General features: G+C 36.7%; 2 protein-coding genes and 1 long non-coding RNA gene across 3 annotated transcripts; 2 read left to right on the top strand and 1 right to left on the bottom strand.

Moving 5' to 3' along the window:
• The first annotated feature begins 1,421 nt into the window (after window positions 1–1,421).
• On the top strand, window positions 1,422–23,388 carry LOC131317662 (uncharacterized). Its single transcript, XR_009197373.1, has 2 exons — window positions 1,422–1,485; window positions 23,193–23,388. It is a non-coding gene; the product is annotated as an uncharacterized LOC131317662 (long non-coding RNA).
• Window positions 3,927–7,635, top strand: LOC131317661 (eukaryotic translation initiation factor 2 subunit alpha homolog). Its single transcript, XM_058347210.1, has 7 exons — window positions 3,927–4,449; window positions 5,904–5,960; window positions 6,078–6,164; window positions 6,248–6,394; window positions 6,506–6,610; window positions 6,933–7,031; window positions 7,150–7,635. Exons 1-7 carry the CDS (start codon window positions 4,075–4,077, stop codon window positions 7,294–7,296), a joined length of 1,017 nt encoding a protein of 338 aa, XP_058203193.1. The 5' UTR covers window positions 3,927–4,074; the 3' UTR covers window positions 7,297–7,635.
• Window positions 20,803–22,515, bottom strand: LOC131317660 (uncharacterized). Its single transcript, XM_058347209.1, has one exon. The coding sequence runs from the start codon at window positions 22,240–22,242 to the stop codon at window positions 21,154–21,156; it is 1,089 nt and encodes a 362-aa protein (XP_058203192.1). The 5' UTR covers window positions 22,243–22,515; the 3' UTR covers window positions 20,803–21,153.
• Window positions 23,389–24,148: the final 760 nt, after the last annotated feature.

Below are 24,148 nucleotides of genomic sequence, written 5' to 3'. Positions count from 1 at the left end.
GTATATTCAAGCATTATTCATAAACATGTCAACATCAAAGAACTGTAACCTCAAATAAGAAACTACACAAACATGAGAACATCATATTGTTCCTCTGTATCTGGCCTTTTGCTTTTCCAAATACTCCGTATTGAGAAGTAAAAAGTTTCAACCCACAAATTTCCCCATTGGCTCTTCTTTTTTCTTTTTTTTTAACCAAGTCTACTTACGCGTACCTCAATAATTCTGGAGAACCAATGTCGCCATCTACTAGCGCTAAGGACGGAGGGAAAGGGGGGCATGTGCCCCGCTCGAAATTAAAATAATTTTGTTATATTTTCATATATTTTGCATAATTATGAAATTAAGTGTGCTATTACACATAAACAAGTGCATATATCTTGAAAATATACATATAAAACTAGTTTTATGTTTCAATTTCGTCATATGGTGCATTTATATTTGTTGATTTTCGAACTATTTGTCTACTTTGATTGATTCTTTCTTAATTGTACTTATTTTTAATCGTCTAAGAGCAATATTTTAAAATAATATCATTAATAAAACTATATCGATCATTCTAAAACTTGTCAATGTACATGTAAAACATACTCTCAAATTTTGTCTGAGATTTTGTGCTTATTTTTACATAATTTAAGTGAAAGTATGTGTTATATATTTTTGTAGTTTACATTGCATACCTTAATTATGTAACGATTTTATTGTCGTTAACTTGAAAAATAAATTTTCCCCACTATGATTAATAAGGTGTCCCCACTAAACAACATTTCTGAATCCGTCCCTGACTAACGCGGGTTCCTCCATAAGCCATTGTTTGCTTCTTGAGAAAATGACGGCCCATAATGTATTTGGATAATTAATACCCGCCAAAGACAAGCTGAGAATATTTGTTAATGCTGAAAATGTCCTTAACGAATATTAATTATCAAAACACGTCATTAGCCGTCATTTTCCCTTGCTTCTTTTGCACAAAGTGCAACGTGGCTGAGAAACTCTGGAGGTTAAGAACCCAAATTAGGCCAACTCATACCAACTTAAAAAATAAATAAAAAAATGTTCTGTGATTATTAAAGACAAACCAAAATCAAAATATAATACAGGTGATGCCAGCTGGCTCAACACACTGCCATGTCATGGAGAGAAAAATAGTACTATAATTTTAGTGGTTCGTACCTAATAATTTAGGACAATTAAAATTTGGCTACGTGTCACTTATGTAGTGCATAAAGCCAAAATAAAATCTTCTTCTTTGTTCCTCTGAGGAGGTGACTCACAAGCTTGGTTTTATTCAGCCATCGTTTGAGTAGACATTAATTCCAATTTTGCTTGGTTAAAAACTTACTCCCTCCGTCCCTTTTTTTGTGTCCAGTATTTCATTTTGGGCTGTCCCTTAATAAGTGTCTATTTTGTAAAGTTAGGAGGGTAAAAGTTGGTGTATTGTCTATTTTGTCCCTAAAAGTAGATTTTATTTTGAAAAGTTAGTGAGTAAAAGTGTAATGATGATGGGTAAGTAGGGAAAGTGGAGGAAAAAGTTGATGTGAAAGGTGTAATGATGATGTTTTTTTAATAAGTTGAAGTTACGAAGCGGGACACTTAAAAAGGGACGGAGGGAGTAAACTATAACGTAATTGAGAATTAAGCCTAACTGGAGAGGAAATACGAAAATAACTAAAGAGGAAAGAGATCAGCAAACATGAAGCTGAGATTTACGGAAATCGAACTCTGCCTAGGTGCATGGGGGCATAAAGCCTCACCTTTGAGGCAATTTAAAGGATATGTACTCGACCTAATCGTGATGTATCAAGAACTAGTGATTGCCCGTGCCTAAAGGCACGGCACAACACGCCGATAATAAAAAAGAAGGCGCGACACAACACTTTTTTATTACAACTTAAAAAAAATTATCCTTCCCTTCTAGTGATCACAACTTAACAAACCCAAATGGAAAATTTTATAATTTATTTTTTAAAATTCTCTTCCAATAGGATAAATTGAACTAATTTCTTCTAAGAATAGTTTCACAACAAATAATACCACACCATTGAAAAAGTAGGAGCATATATATACCCATATGATATTTCTAATTAACTTATGCACAATCATTCATTAACAGTTATCACGATCAACCAATACTTATATCACACTCGTAAACAATATAGTTCAACCAACAACTAATCCAAAAAAAAAAAAAGAATCATTTTAAAACTCCACTTCGATCCTGTAAGTTAACGAATGTTATTTTTTCTTTAAAATTGAAGTGATTCTTGCAACTGAATGTTAGAACTTGAGTTAATTTTCCCCTTTTCAAATCAAGGGAAAGCTACAGGCCTACAACTGAGACAATTTATCAAGCACTACTACTTCGAATCATGCATTCAGGAAATAGGTGAAACTACTTGTTACTGAAAAAAAATAAATTTATTCTTTTGTGACTAAAGTTTCTATAATGTTTTTCCATTGTTACCTCAGCTGATGGAAGAAAGTAATTGAATAGAGTTCTCTTATGGATGACTGGACATGTACAATACACAACACTACAATAATAGAGTTTAAGATTAACAATAGGGAGAAAAAACTTTTTGATAAAAAAAGGCATGTTGTTAAATAAAGAAAAAATATGTCTATCTCCAAAAATGGCGACATTGCTTGAGAAGTAACGAAAGAGGGAGAGAGAGAATAAATTTATTAAAGGAATTGATTGGACGGCTATAACCTATTGAAAATTTGATCTGACGGCTGAAAATGTGCTCTTTTTTGTATGTGTAAACAAAAATCCGCTCTATTTTATAATATAGATTGTAGAAACCACTAATTTTTGTCGATGAAGCAAAAAAAGAAAAAAGAAAAATCAACACAAATCAAGAAAGTAAAACTCTGAGCTACCAATTTCCATAATTGAAAGATTCGTTACCAAATAATTATAATCAAAAAATCAAAAATTAATTATATATACGACTTCATTCCTCCGGAAAAAAAGAAGTCTGATTTGCAAAACGAGAACTTAGAAATGCTGAGTACACACGGTCCAGTCTTTTAAGACTACCAATTTTAGGGCCCAGTTACTTCTGGTCAAAATGGTCTAGAATTTCCTTGGGCCTAGTTCTGTCTGGTCAAGTCTTTCAATACGAGCTCTTTAAAAAAAAATGCCTGTTTTACTTGGGCTAGGAATATACGGCCCAATTCATTCTTTTCGTTGAGGTGCCCACTACTTATTATTCCCCTAATATGATTTTCTTTGTATTTCATCCTTAATCTATTGAGTTCTTAAAACTTTCCGAATCGATGTCCACTTAGTCTAATTTTGGATTCTCAATCTACTTACTGAAATACGACGACTATTTTTTGTTCTTTATAAGGGACAACAATATTGAACTTCATTATCGTGATTCAATCTTGTGATTAACGAGAAGAAGTGCATATATACAACGTATTTTGTCGATTGGATGGCAGGGAAAAATAAAAAACATTTCCTTTAAAAATAATACGGTTAAGAACATTGATTAACTAAAAAGAAGGTGGGTGTTGTCTAGGGAGTAATAAGTAATTGAAAGAGAGATTTGACTAGTTATGTATTATTGAGAACAATAATTGAAAAAAAAAAGTGGGTGTTGTCTAGTAAACAGATACGAAAAACATATGAGCACACCATTTTGTGTACGCCAAATGTACCCCATATCACGTCGAACCGTTTGTCAAAATTAGACCAAGTAGGTATCAAGTTGAAAAATTGACAGATTAGGGACGAATTAAACAAATATAGAATAGTTGATGGGATAAAAGTGAAATTTATCCCGCCAAACTGACCCTTCGCGCCGTTCATAATACCCCGCAGAAACCCTACGTACTTTTCTCTGCAACTGCACCAAAACGAAACGTAAGTTACGTAACAGTTCTCTCTCTCTCTCTCTCTCTCTCTCTCTCTCTCTCTCTCACATACACACACACCCATTGCCTCTACAAACTTTGCCCAAGTTTTTTTTTTTTTTTTTAACATCCTTTGAAGAATTTCTCAAGCCGCCACTGCTACAAAGTTTTAACACTAGCAGAAGCGGTACACCCGATTACAATTAAACCATGGCGCCCAACCTCGAGTGCCGAATGTACGAATCCAAGTACCCGGACGTGGACAAGGCGGTGATGGTCCAGGTCAAGTCCATCGGCGACCTTGGCGCCTACGTCTCCCTCCTTGAGTACAACAACGCCGAGGGCATGATCCCTCTGACGGAGCTCTCGCGACGCCGTATAAGGAGCCTCAACAGCCTCATCAAGGTCGGCCGCGTAGAGCCTGTCATGGTCGTCAGCGTCGAGGCTGACAAGGGCTACGTCAATCTCAGCAAGCGGAGGGTGGCGGAAGAGGATGTTATCGCGTGCGAACATCGGTTTAACAAGAGCAAGCTCGTTCACTCGATCATGCGCCATGTTGCTGAGACGATGGAAGTCGATTTGGAGGTAGTCTAACAATGCTTTCTTTTTTTTTAAAGTTCTCGTTTTGCTAACCGGAAAATCTTTTTGGATGGAGGGAGTTGCAAGAAAATTAAGAAGAGGGTAAATGGGGTTTTGGGTTAGTTTGGCCTAAATTAAAGTTTATAAAGACAATTGGTTACCTTTCGTTCAATGATCTCGTGTTTAGGTTTTGGTCAAATTTTATTTCAGTAATCATGCGTCTCGACTTGGCAAAGTTCTCCTATAAAAATATGAGCCGAAGTTGGAAAAGCATAAGACGATAGTCAATATAGAAAAGACAACTTGTTAAAACAAATTCTTTGTGAAAGATTAATTACTTTTGGTCAAAATCTTCTACTTTTTTGAATTCCTCTCAACGAATGATTAATCTAAAAATTTATACAAAATATAAAAAAATCGCGAGAGCTCCTCCTGTGGTGATCTATGTTTATTGTCGGAGCCAGAGTTTGGTCATAGCTGAGCCAAAATTCTTGCAAAAAGTTGGCACATTGCGATCGATGGTTTTGATCCAACGGGAGAACTTGAGTAGTTGTACTGAAATATAATTGAACTGTGCAACAATATTTCTAAAAGTGGTGAAAAAAACCGATTGGAGATGCTCCGATGCTGCATTGTCGAAGAGATAACTTCAGATGTAGGATGTCTACTCTATTTTTGGCCATACACACACAATGTTCATCCATGATTCCATATGGAGTACAGACACATGATGATGAATGTATATTGACAAGTGCATGTTTCTAGCACATAATGTGCGCGCGCAGCTTTTTAACCTGTATAAACTTGCCGTTTGATGTGTAAAACACTATTTTTGGTAGATGACTATATTGCTAGTTTCCCCAAGTTTTCGGCGTAAGAAGTAAGTTGTTACTTTGGTTCCTGCTGTTTAGTTTGGTAGCATTTTTTGTTTTGTTAAGTGGCAATGCTTGGGGTGTTTGAGCCGACATCGAAGTGCTTTTTTTCTGATAGATTTCACATGCATACACTATAAATATGTTTATGGTAGTTTAAAATCACCAAGATTATCTTCAACATCATTCTGTCAAGAGTGAATAACTTACATCATCGCTTATTCTCCGGTTCCATTTGTCTGCAGAAAATCTAAATTGGCTTTCAGATGTTCTAAGTTTGGTGGTGGTGGTACTGATAGTTTCATTTGGAATTGCCATATTATTAATTTTTTTTCTTGTGCTGATGCATCCCATTGAAGTTGGAAGAACTAAATTTGGGTTTTGAAAGTATATTTTTTGAGGGTGGCAAAAAAGGCATGTCATGAACCTGAGACATCCTTCTTTGGGAAAGTTTATTGTAAATCATGGATGCACCTATCATGTGCTGAAAAGCCTTTGCCCATGTCAAAGTATATATCTTATAATAGATGATTTTAGGGCTCTTCATTAACCATATGGCTACTGCTGAATGCAAGTTGTTTGTTGCAGGATCTTTATGTCCGATTCGGATGGCCTTTTTACCGGAAATATGGCCATGCTATTGAGGTAGATTCTGTCACGCGAACTTCTTAATTGTTGGTACATTCAATCCAAAGCTAGATTGAACTTCTTTGCTATGCTTCGTTTTAGCGTTTTCTTTTCTTTTACGCTTTTGTTGCGCAGGCGTTCAAGTCGATTGTTAGTGATCCTGATTCCATTATTGATTCCCTCAGCCGTGAAGTTAAGGAAATCGGTCCCAATGGAAAGGAGGTAAATCTTTATCTCAATGTGGTTTTTTGGTTCACCTTCTTACTACCGGTCATGATATCCGCGGTCCAACTTTCATTTGGTAGGTTACTAAGTTCGTTCCTGCTATATCAGAAGAAGTTAAAGATGCTTTGGTGAAAAATATTAGGAGAAGAATGACCCCGCATCCTTTGAAGATTCGGGCCGATATTGAGATGAAATGTTTCGAGTTCGATGGTGTTCTTCACATTAAGGTCTTATCATTGCCCTGCCCTTCCTTTGCCTCTGTTTTACGTGATCTGTTTCTCCCAAACCTGCAGTCGGTTACCGTTTTTTGAACTTTGATTTCATATCTGATAATGAAGGGAGCAATGCGGAAAGCTGAAGCTGCTAGCAACAAGGACTGCCCTGTTAAAATTAGTGTTGTTGCTCCTCCATTGTATGCTCTTACTACCCAGACTCTTGACAAGGTAATTGAAGAACATCAGATGAATTCTTCATTGACTGTATTAGAATGGAGTGTGACCCTATTTGCGAATTCTTCATGTCAGCACTTGCTTCGTTATGTAACAATTTCAAGATTAATGAAAATTTTTTTGCCATTCCAAAAAAAAAAAAAGACGCACTTGCTTCGTTATGTGTTTTTTTGCTTTTCTTGCTAACATTGAAACGTTGTCAAAACAGCCTAGGCTTGTTGTAAAATAACCTGTTCACTTGTTTCGCGATTTTTTTTTTCACTTCTTCCTCCTTGAATTTCTCGGCCCTTGACCTCCTTTGTTTTGAATGGAACAGGAACAAGGGATATCAATCCTTGGTAAAGCAATTGCAGCTTGCACGGAAGAAATACGACGTCACAACGGGAAACTTGCTCTGAAGGAGGCACCTAGAGTCGTGAGTGTCGAATCTCTGTTATTTGATTCCAGAAGTTTAAATTTGCTTTCTTTCGTTTTACCCAAATCTTTTGAATATAGGCACTAGTTACGTTGTTTAATTCGTGGCATATATTTAGGTGAGTGAAAGGGAGGAGAGATTGCTCGCTGAACAAATGGATAAGCTCGGCAATGACAATGAGGAACTTAGTGGCGATGAAGACCAAGACGAAGATGGAGGAATGGGAGAGATCGATTTTGAGAATCCGGCTTCTCAGATAATTTAGTGAAAAGCAGCATACCATTTTTGTCTCTTCATTTATAACAGTTACGTTTGTTCCTAACATACCATACGGGTAATTATCCATTACTCTCGGTGCATACTCTTATGTAGGCCCTACACGTTATGTGAGGGAATAGAGTATACACTGGGAGTATTGAATAATTTCCTCATACTATAGGACAAGTTATATTTTATATAGAAAACCGGTATAACAGTGGTGGCATGTTGCCATGTTGGTCATCTATTTACTAACTTGCTGGTGTTCAGCAGTGATTGAATTTTAGTAGAGTTTAAAAGATACTGGCATGCCAACTTATTAATCTCTCTCTCTCTCTCTCTCTCTCTCTCTCTCTCTCTCCCTTAGACCATGTAACATTGCTTGCTCAGATCCGTGAAGAAATCCTCTTCCTTTGTTTTCTCTCTAGTAATCAAGGAACCAAACAGAAACTTAGAAAATGAAAGTACATGGTCCCTCCCTCCTTTGAAAAAATGAAGACAAGTCAAACTTTACATGAGCCATAAAACTCTCTACATCACTGTGGGTAAAGGGAAAAATCTCACTTTCTACAGCAATGTGAGCACCTTAATGATTTGGCAGTGAAAAGTCATTACCAACCCCTTTCTTTTTCCTCGGAACAGGAATTTCAACTATAACTAGAGGATATTTATCAACAGAAAATCTAGGAAGCAGGACAACTGACCCACGACATAAAACAGGACAGGTCAGAAAATAATCAGATGTGGTAGAAACAATTACATAAGAGACAGTAAGATAATTACAGTTTAGACCAATATTTTCAGAAGTTTTAAGACAAATTACAGTACTTTTTATAATAGTTTACCAGAACTTTTGAATATTCACGGTTAGAACCCCTTTGAATTTATTTTATTTCTAATTTCTATCATTCATATTTCCGCATGTTATTTACACAGTACCATGTTATTTACACAGTACCCCAGCTTAAAATTGGTATCAGAGCCTACAGTACTATTTGTTAATTCAAGTAGCCAGATTAAAGATCTCTTATTTGTTTAGTTTAATTATCCTTTATTGTTTACTTTCATTGTTTAGTTTAATTATTTTTATTGTTTACTTTCATTGTTTAGTTTGTTATGATAAATGAATTAATTAAGGCAATTAGCCCTAGTTTAAACGAAATTAGATCTCAACAATCCAAACAGAATATTCAAATTAAAACAGGTTTCCAGTTAGTAGAACAACTCAGTTATAGTCTAGATAAGAAATTTAGTCTAGAGGTAAGAGGTAATATAGTAACCAGAAACCAGTTTGAAGAGTTTTCAGTAAAATCTCTTGAACAGACCACTCAGATTTTGGATAAGATTAGTAGATCCAGATCTTGCAAGCAGTTAGAAAATTTAGATTATTTCAAGGAATTACATTCATAAATACTCAGAAGAATTAGTAAATTAGAAGAAAAACAGCTAGCGACATCAGATAAATTACCCTGCAAACAGGATATTATAGATCTGACCAGTAAGTTAGATACTACGTACTCAACCTAAAGATATTGAAACAGAAACTAGAAATTTAGTTGAAAGTCTCAAGATAGAAGTAGAAAAGATTAAACAGAATTCAGTACAGATCAAGACAGAATTAGATAGTAAACTTCAGAAAATAGAGATTCTATTAGTGGAAGTTAAACAATTAGCTAATGGAGAATGAATAGTTGTGATAGCTTATTTTATAAAATAGCATTAGAAAATTCGGGAAAAGTTTAACCAGATCCTATCGGATTATCCAGTTTTAAGCCAACAGGAAAGACAGACGAGACTATTATTAAGCAGAATAATACAATTATTGAACTTTTGATCAGCCTTAGTCATAGACTAGCAGAAACATCGGATAAGATAGATCAGTTATCTATTAGAGTAGATAAACTCCAGGAAGGAAAAGCTTTAGAAGCCTTAACCTCCAAGATAAACCAGATTAGTATTTCAGCCTCAACCGGATATCTAGAACCCAAAAGATCCAATAGATCTTTGCAGAACCATACCTTTTATTACAATATATTTGGCACTCCAGATCCAAACAAAGGAAAGAAACCAGAAATCCCTCAATCCTCAGGAACTCAGTAATGGCATCCAGCAGTAAAACCAAAGTTAGTGGAATTCCTTTATTTAATAAAGTATTTGGAAAACAGCCAGTGGAAGAGAATAGAATAGAAGGAATCATAGATCCAGAGATGCAACTAGACAGATTCAGAAACCGCAGTTTAGAGATATTAGACCCAGCAGTATTATATAAATCACAGAATTTCTTCAATAGAGGAGTTAGAACTTATACCAGCTATCAGGAAAAACCAATCAATGTGATAACTGAAGATCAGTTAGAAATTTTAGAAATGATTACTCAGGAGAGCTTCAATAAGCTCAAGAAGCTAAGACTAGGCCTTATACACCTAGGATTAATCACCGTAGGAATCAAAGGATTAGCTAGACAGGATTTAGGAACCAAAGTGTTAGTCATGATCTTTGACAATAGATTTACAAATCAAGAGCAAGCCTTGATAGGTAGCATGGAATTAGACATGAACAATAACTGCCAGATTGTTTATTCCACACCAGATTTCCAGGTAACACTAGACGAATTCTACCAGCATATAAGAATAGGAATTAAGGCAAGAGGATATCATATGATCCCAGATGCACAAAACCTTTTAGCATGTGTAAGTTTTGTAGGAAAGTTAAGCAATCACAGTAGCACTAAATATAAGCTCAGAACAGATCAAGCTCTGAAAGCTTTGGGCACTAGAGGAATTCAAGTCATAGAAGCCAAAAAACAAGATTCAGAGATGTTAGCAGGACTTGAATGGAAAGTCACAGATTTAGTTCCCAAGCAGCAGCTTAAGCCTAATAATAATAGCTTTTACACTAATAGCTCAGGAGAAGTTAATCTCAGGTTCAGTAATTACGTTTCAGCAGGAAGACATTCAGATGTAAGCAGTTCTATTCAGACAGATATAGAAACAGAACATATCTATATGGCATATGAACAGCCACAGTTCACTCTAGATCAATTATTTAAATTCAGTGAGTCAGACAGAATTAGGTTAAAAGAACTTTTGGAACCAGTCTATAGACCATATTTAGACTATTATGACTACCAAATTTTGGAAGGATATTATACCCAGAAACTTGAATATGAGCATCCAGAATTAGATGATAGTTCTCAGAGACAATATTTAATACAAAATAATATATTTGTCTTAGAAGAAAATTTTTTAGAATATGATACCAATAGGAAAAACAATCTTTCAGTTGAAGATATGTTTTGCCACTCAGACCCTAGATCTAGGTATTACCAACCACCAGTTGAAAGTACAGAGAGTCATATGGTAGAAGTCAAAATGGAAACATATGACAGTACTCCACCAGTACTCCCAAATCAAGTATATGAGATGGGAAACATTCCAATTAGCAGATCTAGAATTGAGCCATCAGCCCAAGAACTAGAATTCAGAACCTATGGAAAAAGGTTACCAGTAGATAGAGATATAACTCTTATGGCACAAGCAGGTACAGGATTAATGCTAGACATTGCAGCATTTGATCATCTGTTTCACAAAGCAGTAATAGACAGATGGGAACAAGCCTCAGTTAGAAAACTTTTAGAAATGACCAATTGGCACTCTTCAGCAGAGATGTGGTCATATTGCGAATCATTTTTAGGAGATACAGCAAAAGGAATTGTAGAAGCCTACAAAAGAGATTTTGAAACCCAATATGCGGCTTTAATAGCCCAAGGACCAAATGTTTACAATTTCACCAGTTTAGTTAAAACTTTAATCATAGGAGCAGATCCTAATAGAGGAAATACCACCTACCAGAATGTAGCTATGAGACAGTTAGAACAGCTTAAGTTACATAAATGGAAATATATAGTCAGTTTTTATAATGACTTTATAGCTCTTGCATCCCAGACAGGAAGGGCACTCGATCCAGAAATTAGTGATAAATTTTTTAGAAAACTTCCAGGTCCATTAGGAGAATAAATATGGGAAAAATGGAAGGTTACTAATGGAGACGAAAACCAGCATTTAGGAATAGGCCCTAGAATTCAGTTTGTTTTTTCAGTCTTAAGAGACAAGTGCACCACACTTGAAATTCAAAAAGGCATAAAGAAAAATAAGTTAAACTTTTGTAGCCAAGTCATATATACTCCACAACAGTATGGATATGGCAAAGAAAAGAAAAAGAAAAAGAAAAACAAATTTTATAAATATCAGAAGAAAGCCAATAAATACCATAAGAAAATATCACAGACAGGAAAATATAATTATGAATATCCAAAACATGGCTATTATCCTAGAAAGAGATATAGGAAAAGTCAGTCTTACAGTCAAGCACCCAATAAACAACAATTCAGACCAAGACCTAGGAAACATTTTAGAAAAAGAGTTCAGCCAACTCAGAATCGTAAGTGTAAATGCTTTATATGCGATTCAGAAGATCATCTAGCAAACAGATGCCCTAATAAAGGGAAAAACCAGAGAAACACAGAGAAGGCAAATCTTATAACCGAATTAGAAGATTTTGATAATATAGAGTTTATAGAAGTAAAATTAGAAAATAGTGATACTGAATCAATATACAGTTTGATCAGTACAGAACCGGAGGAAATAAATTTCTTAGAAAATAATGATAGCAGTAGTAGTAGTAGTTCAGAAGACGAACTTCCCAGCTATCTACCAGAATATACTCATATGATTAGAAGTAGTGATATAGAATGCATACACCAGTGGCAATATAATATAGGCCAAGACAGTGAACCTTGCTCAGAATGCAATGGTTATCCTTTTAGATTATTTAGAAGCATATGTGAAAAATGTAAGAAAAATATTTGTAAATTTTGTCTCAAGAAAAACCATCAAATAGATAGAGATTTGATAGATTTAAGTGGAAGCATACAGCAACCAGTTTTGAACCAGAACTCAAAGTTAGCACTTCAAAAAGCCAAGTTAGAAGCAGCCACAGTCAAGTTAGATTTGGATAGAACCAAATTCCAGTTTGAAAGGCAAGTAAGTGAGTTAGAAAAGAAAATAGAAATTTTATCTATAGAAATAGAGACATATAGAATAAAAAACAGTAGACTGAGAAGCCAGTTACATGAGAAAAACCAACCCTCAAAATCAGTTGAGATACTAGAAGATCACTGCAACATTGTTGAGTCGATCAACAGAATAGGAGAAAATAGCCTCATAGAAATAAATTGTGAGATCTTATTACCAACTCGAGGAAAGAATCCAGGAAAGATCATAGAAACCAAAGCTATGGTAAACACATGAGCCAGCAAAAGTCACATTAGTCGTGACCTTATACCAGTTGAATATTTTACAAAACCAGGTTATATAGCGAGAGCAGATCTCATGAATAACACCAGTATTATTTATGATACATGTCTTATGCATAGCAGTATCAGTTTTACTAACAGACTTCAACAGCAACATACCTACCCATTACCCATGGTATGGATAGGAGATATTAATCACAGCTATAAGTTTATCTTAGGATTAAACTTTATAGACAGCATGAATGGAAGCATCACATTTAGCAAACACTTTGTGACCTTTCATAAATGTAGTCTACAGATAGAAACACTTCATGCCCAGAATTTAGAATCAGAGTTGTCAGCTAAGCGTGGTAGAACCATAAACAAAACGGAAAAAATAGCAGACGAAAATAGGATAATAAAAGAAAAAATAGCAGAAGCATTAAGAGATGAACCATTTCCAGATACACACCTAAATTTATATGAAGAAACCATAGATGATACTGTCGAAACAGAATCTGAATGGTTAATGGAAGAACAGTTAGAAGAGCAATTAATCCAGATAGACCATGATATAATAGATTTTTGTCAGATAGAACATTCTTTGTCAGTTCTTGATCGCAAAAAGAGAAAAAGAACAGATAAAGACCTGTTAGGTGAATTAATTAGATTAGCAGAAGAAACCCAGATTTTAGGAGAAAATCCAATCAAACATTGGAATAAAACCAAGACTTTAGCACACTTAGAAATCATTAATCCAGACTTTAAGATTAGTACCCAGAAAATAGTATATAGTCCTTTAGATATAGAAGAATTTGAAAAACAGATTAATGAATTACTAGATCTTAAGGTAATCACAGAAAGTATCAGTCCTCACAGAAGTGCAGCCTTTATGGTAAGAAATCATGCAGAAGTCAAAAGAGGAAAAGCGCGAATGGTCATAGACTACAAGCGCCTTAATGATAATATTCAGATAGACAGTTATGATATACCCAGTAAAGAACAGCTTATCAATAGTATTCAAGACGCAATAATTTTTAGTAAATTTGATTGTAAATCAGGATTTTGGCAAATTATGCTAGACCAGTCCAGCAGACCATGGACAGCATTCACATGTCCCCAATGACGTTATGACTGGATTGTCATGCCCTTCGGCTTAAAAACAGCCCCCAGTATTTTTCAAAGAAAAATGGATAGCATATTTAAAAATTATAATTCTTTTATTCTTGTTTACATTGACGACATTCTTGTTTTCAGTAAAACACAGGAGGAACATTATAGGCATCTTAGGATAGCTTTTCAGTTATTCATTGATAGCGGTTTAATTATCAGTAAAAAGAAAATGAAATTGAATAAAGAATATATAGAATATTTAGGAATAAGAATAGGAAAAGGAAAAATTCAGTTACAACCACATATAGCACAAAAGATTTTAGAATTTCCAGACAAAATAGAAGACAAGAAAAGGCTCCAGTCATTTTTAGGAACCTTGAATTATGCTAGACCTTACATAAAGGATCTTAGCAAAATCGTAGGACCCTTGTACAGTAAAACGACCCCAACCGGTCAAAGATACTTCAACCAGCAAGATATTGATCTTGTCAGAAAAATCAAAAAAATTTGTAGAAATCTACCAGAACTAGATTTACCATTAGAATATGATTACATAGTAATAGAGGTAGACGCAAGCGAGAAAGGATGGGGAGCTATACTCCTTAGCAAACCCACCAAGTATTCAGCAAAATCTACAGAAAAAATTTGTAGATACTCCAGTGGAAAATACAAAGAAAAAGGAAATTTAGCCAGTATAGATTGTGAAATATTTGGAGTTATTAACGCTATTAATAGCTTTAAGTTATGGTTATTCAAACCATTTACAGTTAGAACAGATTGTGAGGCAATCGTTAAATTTCATAAGCTTCTCAATGAGAAAAAGATTAGCACTCGTAGATTGCTTAATTTTGTTGATACAATAACAGGTAATGGTTACACAGTAGAATTTGAACATATTAAAGGAAAAGAAAATACTTTAGCAGATTATTTATCTAGAGAAATAAATGCTAACATTCTCAATTTTTCAGATGGCATCCTCAAGCAACATAGCCAGTTTAACCAGAACAGATCAAAAGTTTTTAACCTTTGGGAGTGTGACTCTCAGAGTTTTTCCTGAACAATCCAGATCTAAATTCAGGTACCTCATCCATAATATCAGTGAGGAACAGAAGTGTCTTTTAGATAATCTTTGGGACTCTCACAAAGATGTTCCGAGATTCTTAGCATGTTTAAATGCTTTAAATATTTTCTTTAATCAACAAAATGGGTCGAACCCAACAAAAAGATTTTCATTTTATTGTGTAGCTATAGGCCGTGTCCCAGGAATTTATTCCTATTGGCCAGAAGTTTTAAAACAGATTGATGGAATCTCTTCCTCAACATGGAAAGATTTTCATACTTTTGCTGAAGCAAATCAATGGGCAAATCGCGCCATTGGATATAATTTTTATATTTCAGAGTCCTCCAGAAGATTAAATACGCAAGCAGCCCTTGAGATTGCAGGATTTGAAAATAACCAGGTTTTCAACCAACCACCTTCTAACCAGCCATTTGCTCAGCAAATAAGATTTTGTGGTCATTGCGAAACAATGACTAGAAATTTTAGACTTTTAAATAAGAAAAACCAAGATTTTGAGCAAGCCAATCAACAGTTAATCAATAACCAGCAAAGGCTTGAAGAAGAAATAACAACTCTCAAAAAGAAGTTGTTAGAATCAGAGAAGGAGCTCAAAAAGATCAAAAGCCCTTTTACCCCACTGGTAAAAGTGAGAAAGCAGTCTTCCCCACTGGAAGATGAAGAAAAGAGTGAGTGGAGTAAGGAATATAATCCAATAGAGCTTTTGCAACCAAAAGCAATCAATTTTCTTTCAAAATTTCCCCCAGATGTTATCAACCATATTCAGCACTTAGCCAGACAAGACAGAGCTCATTTCCAAGAATTCTTATTCTCAGAATTGATCAAGATCAATCAAAATGAAGGATGTATTCCAGGACTCACTATTTCCTGGAAAACCCTCTATTTACAAGAAGAAGATGTTGTTCCATGTCCGAAGATCAAACAGACTTGCATTCAGACACCTTTGGAAAGAATGACCTGTATGTGTCAACTCATTTACAGCATTCCCATGGCCAACATAGACATGAAGCATTTCAAACCCTTTTATCTTAATTTCAAAGATAAAGAGGTGGAAATTACAGAAGTAACTCTTTTGGATTTTGGATATATTCAACAAATTATATTCCATGACCCCGAAGATACTAATAGATTTGGAAGAAAAATTGCAGCATGCGTTCTTAATTCCATGGCAGAACAGGGTACAGCAGTTGAAGCGGTAGTGGAATCAAAACTTCCAGAATGGACGTCTACAGGACAACTCATTCCCGCCTACCACAACATCCATATCAACACCAATCCAGCAAATACCATCCTCAGACGTATTTATCATTGTGATAATGATGCTCCATGGATTTGCGAAACAAACTCCATAAGAAAGCAGATCAGGCATGCCATTGCCTTCACCATAGCTGAAGGATTTCATTATGATAGTCTGTATGACTACGGGAAGGCACCATTAATATGTGAAGACCTATTTCAAAAAATTAGGTCCAATGATCACATTCCAGAACTAAAATTTCACTTTGAGACAGGACATGATAATTTAGTCAGGTATTATTTAAAACAAAAAGACCAGCAAAGAGCCGTGTTAACAGGAGAAGATTTATCTAGCCCATCCAATCATGGAGATGATGAAGATTTCAATTTTGATGAAGAAGCCCTCCATAATCTCAACAATACCATGGAAGGATGAGAAGTAAAGTCAAGGTATCCCACCATGATAGACAGCAACCCTGTCATCACATGGGTCGATACTTTATTTGGAAGTATCTGCCGAAAGCAAAGATTGACAGACAGTTTCAACCACTCTCCACCAGCCGGACAGCTTTTACTATTTCAACTACCTCTCACCAGACAGACATAATTAGTCCAGCTACTTTCGGTCACTAGTCTTTGTAATAATAGAGGGTCGGTCTTCTTTTTCAAAAGAAAGTTGAAAGACGTGACGATGCGGGCCAGCGATCACGCGGCATCTACTATTCTCTTTGAAAAACCGGATCGCTTTTCTTAATAGGTTGCCAGTCATGTAACTTTAAGACGGTCTATAAATAGAATCGAGTCTTTCGTTTGTAGGTACGACTCTCCTAGCATTTGAACACTTGCTATCTATAAGCATTTGTTGCATTTGTAATTGGTCGAGTCAATCTTCAGCAATTGAGTCTTTGTAATTATCAGTTTGCAGTAATAATATTGTAAGTTTCTCTTCAGCTCTTTATTTTTCTTTAGGGACTCCCGAAAGGGAAATCCCCTATGATCATAAATAAGGTGAATATTGTATGAATCATATGTCTGCATTACCCAAAGATTTTAATCCAGTTTTGATTATCGTCAGTATTTAAAATCCAAAATTTTTAACGAAGAAATGACTTTAGGCCTTTAAATCATAAAGCCTTCTTGAGTCTTAAACCCGTTTTGCCAGAGAGTGGCGTTGAGGGAACATAGTATTCGGAGGTAGGTTAAGAAGGAAAGTAAGGAATTTCTTTGAAAAAGGTTTTGGCACATAAAGTAAAGTGATAATAAAAAGAAAAGATTAATCAATGGGTAATCATATATATCATTCAGTTTACAATATCCAATTTATTTTAAACAGTTTATCTGGATCATGTGGTGGTAAGTACCGAGTAGGATTTACAAATATTCATTACAAGTTTATATCTTTGCATGCATGAACAAGAGAGAGCATATTTCAATTTATATTCGCAGACTAGAAGAAGAAATATTTACTCAGAGTTTTTTGGTAAATAGACTCCTACGTACACCCTTATATGTCCATAGACCTCAATATAGTAGTACGCTTACTAGATTCATAGAAAAAGAACAGGATAAGCTTAGAGAATTAGAGCAACAGTTAGCCGAAGCACAAGGTCAGTATCTTAGAGCAAAACATTTCCAAAATTAAGACTAAACTGAAATTATAGGAAGTAGCCAGGAGAAAGGGTAATTAGTACACACAGTTGCACCACGAACAATCAAGTTACACCACACAGGATAATAACCTAAACCAATCACAGTGAGCATGGGTTGGAGCATGGGCTGATGTCCTGGTCTGTAGCATCACTCATTTATCAAGAAGCCTTTTCACTTTCAAGTGATGCACAATCATCTCCCTGTAACAAGAAGACAAAAGGGTCCGCCCCTTAGTCACGCGCTTGCTCCCGCTCTCAATACTCGTACTTTGCTCACGCTCTCAATTCTTGATCTGACGGATTTCAATAATTAATTTGATATGTGTTTCAAAAACGCTTTTACGCTCGTGCCCGAGCCCACTCACACACTTGCGTACAAATAATGTGACTTTTAGGTCCACCCCAGGTAATGTAACAGCGGGTTCGTCCATATGTGTGTGGCTTGTGGGGTTAATTCCAAGGTAGTGTCCTTTTGAGCCTTCATGGATCATTTTCTGTCTGTGCCGAACTACAGAGAGTCTTTCCCAAACAGCCTTTTTCCATTGATGGCTTTTTGCTATTGTGTCCTTTGTGCAATCATGTGTCTCTTTCGTGATTCTGGATGCATGTATCTACCAGGAGTAGCTTATTTATACACGTTTTTATGTGTAGTTTTCGTATGTTGAAAGAACGAATTAATGAGAATGCAAGACTATTGGCCAGCTGATCAGGCCACGCTGGCTTTTTACCTTGGTCACTGTTCTTGTTGTTGATTTGAGTTGTGTTTTAAATCAAAGCCAAGTTGTTTGAGAAATGAGAACTTATTTCTCAGCCAGTCATTTCTTATACTCATATCCAGGGTTCTAAATACCATATCGGCTGGAGTACCGATTTTCAATTGATACAGTATGTACTGGTACTAGTGAGACACCGGGTATAGTTTCGGATTTATCGCTATTAGTGTTATTTTTTTCTCATAATTAAAGAATTTATTAGTATGATGTGCACATTTATTAAAAATAAAAATAAAAATAAAAAATAGTCTGGTATTTGATCGGTACCGTCCGGTATTGAGCGGTACCGACCGATATTGTCCGGTACAAGAAGGAAAAAAGAAATTTCTAAGTAGTCTGGTATTGTTAAGTATTGGTCAGTACCGTCCGGTATTGACGGGTACTGACCGATATCATCGGTACCGACCAGTATTGGAGGCGGAACGAAGTTAGAGGTGTATGGCACTGGATTTGGACTATAACAATAAGTACCGGCCTATATGGTACGAGATTCATAACTTTGCTCATATCCATATAGTTGCAAGAAAGTGTGGAACGAAAATACAGAAATTTTTATTTTTTTATTTTGATAACAAAATACAGAGATAAGTATGACCAAAGATGACTTCAAAACACAACTTCAAAATACAAACGGCCCATAAGAGACTTCGGGCTAGGGAGCAATGCATGTTTTGAACTCCCTATGGCTATGGCGTTCATCCTGGATCTATGAACTCCCTATGCTTTGAACTCCCTATGCTTTGAACTCCCTTATGTCAATTCAAAACCCATTTTGGATGTGTGCAATACCGTAAATCCTGCATTAACATCGCAAAAATTCTTTAATCATCTTGGTATCTGTCAATTTCTTTTTCTGGTAAACGTCAACATTGTTTGTTATATAGTTAGTGAGGTTCGAACCTCTATCAAATACATTGGAGTATAGGGTGCCTATCACTTGGCTATCAGTTGTGACATCTGACGATTTAAAATGCCTAATTCCTCGGCGCCCAAATAATCGAAACTCGAACTTCTGCCACAAATCTAAGACCTTATTACAGTACTAAACAGCAACCATTGCAATCAAAGACGAAAAAGGAGAAAAAAAATAATTGAAGATCACCGAGCCTTGTACTCTTGTCCTCACCTTATGTGTATCTCACATTATTAGTTCAGATGATAGATTCTGTAGCCGAAGAAATTTAGCTTCCAAAAAGCTCTTTGTCGAGGTTGGTCCCCCAATTAATTAAAATTGTTAGAGAGGCAACTAATAATTATTGAGTAGTAGAAGTAGTAGTAATTAATAAGTTGGAATCTTGATTAGCCAAGTCCCCATAAATTAGATTAGATCTGTGAGCCACCAAAACATCATGTGCTGGGGTTTGACTGGAAACTTGGGAGTGATTTCTTTTTCTTTTTTCCTCCTCATTTCTTGCGGAAAATTATTAGCTCAAGGCAAATACTCCCTGTGCAACTGGGATGATCACTGCACGTGCCCAGCTGGTGATTTGTGAATTTTTTTTCTTTCATAAATAAAAATGGCTTCTCTGTTGGGTGGTAATTGTTGAGTGCATTAGGAGTACGGCTTGATGATCCAAATTCCAGAGTGACATGATCTTTCGATTGGACCCCTCTCCCCCGGTTCTCAATTCTTGCTTTACGCTTTTGCTCTTGCGAATATTGACAATCAGTTTTTTCTAAAAAACACTTTCATACCACATTCCTATTTTCGCTTGTTTTCCCGCGCACTTATTATGTGTATATAATTAAGATCCAAATGTATCACCTTATGTAAACCATCAATATGTGAATCCGTACAAAAATCAGCATGACCAAACATTGGCAAAAATTTGGCAGCATTACATTTGTTTTCAAAGTAATTGACTTTTAACTCTTAACAGTCCATTGTTCTCAAGACAAGATTTCTAGTCAGTTTGATTTTCTGCATTCAGACAATACGATCGAAAAGACGGTAATTGATTCCATTTTGCGTCACATAATTTATTACATGAGCAATCCTCGCACAGGAAAAAAAAAAAAAAAAAAAAAAAGGCTACACCAGCGGGTAAAGGGGATTATAATGCAGGTCATTTGTTTACAATTTAGGCCAGCTAGAAAGGAGGAGGGACAGAGACACTACTAAACTCCTGGAATTGAGACATCTATGCCCCAAATTGACCATGATGGTGCACAAAAGTCACTGCACAAGTTTGCAATTTAATTCCCAAAAGTTAGACATCATATCACTAATCAAACACATAGGGACCATTCCATACATGCATACATGTATAGAAATCTTCAATCAACACACCTTTTCGAGACATGCAAAGTGGAAACTCATTCACCATGAAAATGTAAAGGATGTAAAGAGATCCCTTACCCAATAATATAAAGTTACAAAGAACAACAAAAGCTACAATTCAATGCCAGCAAACAATTTCTATGAACCAAGTTTTACAAGACCCATAAGTGACTTTTTCACAACTTTCCCCTCTTTTTAAACAAGGGAGAGACAAGCATAGCTTTAGACAAGATCTTCATCCAACAATTGAAAACCCCACTTGGGGGCATTGGACTCCAAGATTCAGCCACACCAATTCACAAGAATAATACAAACTTTTCAAAGAACACCTTACCAAACGCTAGTGGATACATAGACAATCATAACAAACAAGTATGGAGAGAGAGAGAGAGAGAGGGGTAATGAGCACTATAAACCTAATTAGCCAAACTTTGGCTTCATTCAGCTTCCCACAGTCAAGAGTGAAGGAATGGCATTAAGGTTAGGCGTAGCAGTAGCAGCATTCTTATTAGAACCCTCTCTCTTCAAAGGAGGCTTGAACCCCCTAATTGGACTCGCAAAAGCCCAACCCCAACTCTTACTCCTCCCATGAGACAGATGCCCCGCCGCCGCCCCCGGTGTCGCCGCCGCCGCCGCTGCCGCCTCGGCAGAGGAAGATGAAACCCAGTAAGAAGATGAAGAGGAAGAAGAAGACGAGGACGCAATCATGAACCCACTAAATATCCCACCACACTTCACTCTCTCCTTGATGCAGTCCTGCCCTCCTCCGCCGCGGCGCCCGGGGGTGGCCCTGGGCTTGCCTTCCCTCTGAGACTCGACTCGCCGGAGTGTGCAGTCGCCGAACCCGGTCGAGATCCGCTCGAAGAAGTCGCCGGAAAAGCTCCGGCTCCCGCAGCCGACGGATCTGGATCTGGAGACCCTGGCGTGATTCGGACTATCAATAGAAGATTCCTCCGCTGCCGTTTCCTCCTCTATCCTCTGCGACCTCTGAGGAAAGCCCCTCATGGTTGACGTGGATGGAGTACCGTAGCAAATCTCTTTGCTCGTCTTGTTACTACTAGTATTATGATGGCGTAGAAACGACCAGAAACCCCGTTTCCTCGGGCTGTTAAATTCACTGTACGAGTCCATGAAATGCATCCCGCCACCACCGCCGGTGGATGTGGACTTGCTTCGCTTGAAAACAACAGGGTCGACGCTTCGGATAATGTTGTTGTTGTTATCCTTCTTCTGGCCGGAAGAAGCGAAGAAGGGTATCCGAGACGGCCGCCTGGAGTTGTGATGGTAGTGAGGGTCGTTCTGGGTATTATGTCGGACGGAGAGGGTGGAGTCTGATCTGAAGGAAGGGGAGGGGGAGGAGGAGGCGGAAGGGAAGATGGCGACCGGGAAGGACGAGGAGACGAGCTTGCCGAGCTTTTCTTGGAGGCAGAAGGCGCAGATCCCGCCCGGGGGTGTGTGGTTCTTGTAAGGGTGGTCTAAGCACTGCATGGTGCCTTCGCCCATGTCTTCTAGGACTGCTTCCATCACCATTTTCAACGAACAGTGTCGGGTTGAAGCAAATATAGTCGCATACCCTTTGGCCTTTGGACACCCACTTCTGGGAGTGGTTTTTGTTCTTCTAATGGCGCGGAGAGAGAGAGAGAGAGAGAGAGAGAGAGAGGGCGTTGGGAAGCAAAATGGTCAAAGTGTTGTAATGAAAGAGAAATATAGCATTGGTAGACTACACCGTTGCAGTACCACAGACAGGGAGAGAGAGAGAGATGGGAAGTAGTAATGGTCAAAGGGATGTAAAAATGAAATGAAAGGGAGATGTGGGTAAACTACAGCATGGGTCCATATGATTTTAGCAGGACGTAATTTTGGTCATTGTAGTTTGGATTTCTTCAATTTGAACCTTGTACTACATTGCAGTTTCAACGTAGTTCTTATGTTTCAATTCAAAATGAGATTAAATTCTATATGTGTGCACCGTAAAAATAGGGGGTTTATGCATATCTAATATTTTTAATGATTCGATGATGTGTCAATTCAATTTAGCATCATTCAAAAAACGTAGTCCTTCGTTGTATTGACCTTTTCAAAAGAGAAAGTATATATGTAGTCTATCCTTACTCCGTAGTGCCAGAGGATCGTGTTTAATTCTTGCTAAAAACGGCATAGCTCACTTGGCATGGTCAACTTATAAGTTGTTTTTGAAGAAAATGACTCGAATTAGTAGATAAAAGTAGCGTATAACTTGTTTGAAATAGTTTTAGTGTTAACTACCAAATGAGTCTAAATTGAACTTGCTCAATGATATTTCTGTTCGAAAAAGGAAAAAAACAACTACTACTTTCTCCGTCCCAATTTAATTGTTTCTTTTGAGAGTTTGTGTCACTTTTTAATTAATTATATCTTGTACTCCCTCCGTCCCTTATTTTATGTCCAGTATGCCATTTTGGGCTGTCCCTTAATAAGTGTCCATTTTGTAAAGTTAGGAGGGTGAAAGTTGGTGAATTGTCTATTTTGTCCCTAAAAGTAGATTTCATTTTGAAAAGTTAGTGAGTAAAAGTGTAATGATGATGGGTAAGTAGGAAAAGTGGAGGAAAAAGTTGATGTGAAAGGTGTAATGATGATGTCTTTTTAATAAGTTGGAGTTACGAAGCAGGACATTTAAAAAGGGACGGAGGGAGTAATTTATAATATTTTATGTGATTTCAAAAATATTGTATTATAGAATTAATTGAGATCTATCAAACAAAATTCATATTCGATATGAAATTTATTATGGATTTAAAGATATATTATTAATTTTTTAACCTGTTAAAATTGATTAAGGAACAAAAAGAATGGAGAAGGATGAAGTATATTATTTTGGGCCAGTGGTTTTTCAAAGAAAAGTAAGACGATTTTGGACCTAGAGGTACCAAATGAAACACGGGTATTTACCCAAAAAATGGGTGTAATTTGCACAATTGGCATTGAAGGAAGATGGTGGGAGTTGAAGGGAACTGGGAAGGGAGACAGAGAGAGTCCCCAGGAGCACGTGGAAACCTGACTTGTTTGCATTATTAAAATTGAATGAAAGAGGACAAAGACAAGCAAAAACAAAACCAATACAACTAGTTATTCAGTAGTTCGGAAGTACAATCGCGTGATTTTCCCAATTATTCTAAAATCACATATTTGTATGGAGGTTCAAACACTTAGTCGTGAATTCAACGAATATGTGTGACTGTGGAGTGTTTTGGATAGCCACACGACGGTGCTGTGTGGAGTGTTTTGGATAGCCACACGACGGTGCTGCCGGACTACCGAATTATTCTCCGCCTATGTAAAATTCTGTTTCAGAGCAAAATATCTCTCTCTCTCCCTGATGGCCATCTACGTACTGTAAATCTCTCGACCCTGTAACCCTTTACAGGGAGGAATCTCTGACCTGCAACTCTGCGTTGTC

This window comes from Rhododendron vialii, chromosome 2a, assembly GCF_030253575.1.
Source record: "Rhododendron vialii isolate Sample 1 chromosome 2a, ASM3025357v1".
NCBI lineage: Eukaryota > Viridiplantae > Streptophyta > Magnoliopsida > Ericales > Ericaceae > Rhododendron > Rhododendron vialii.
This window is presented reverse-complemented; position numbering and strand designations above follow the sequence as displayed.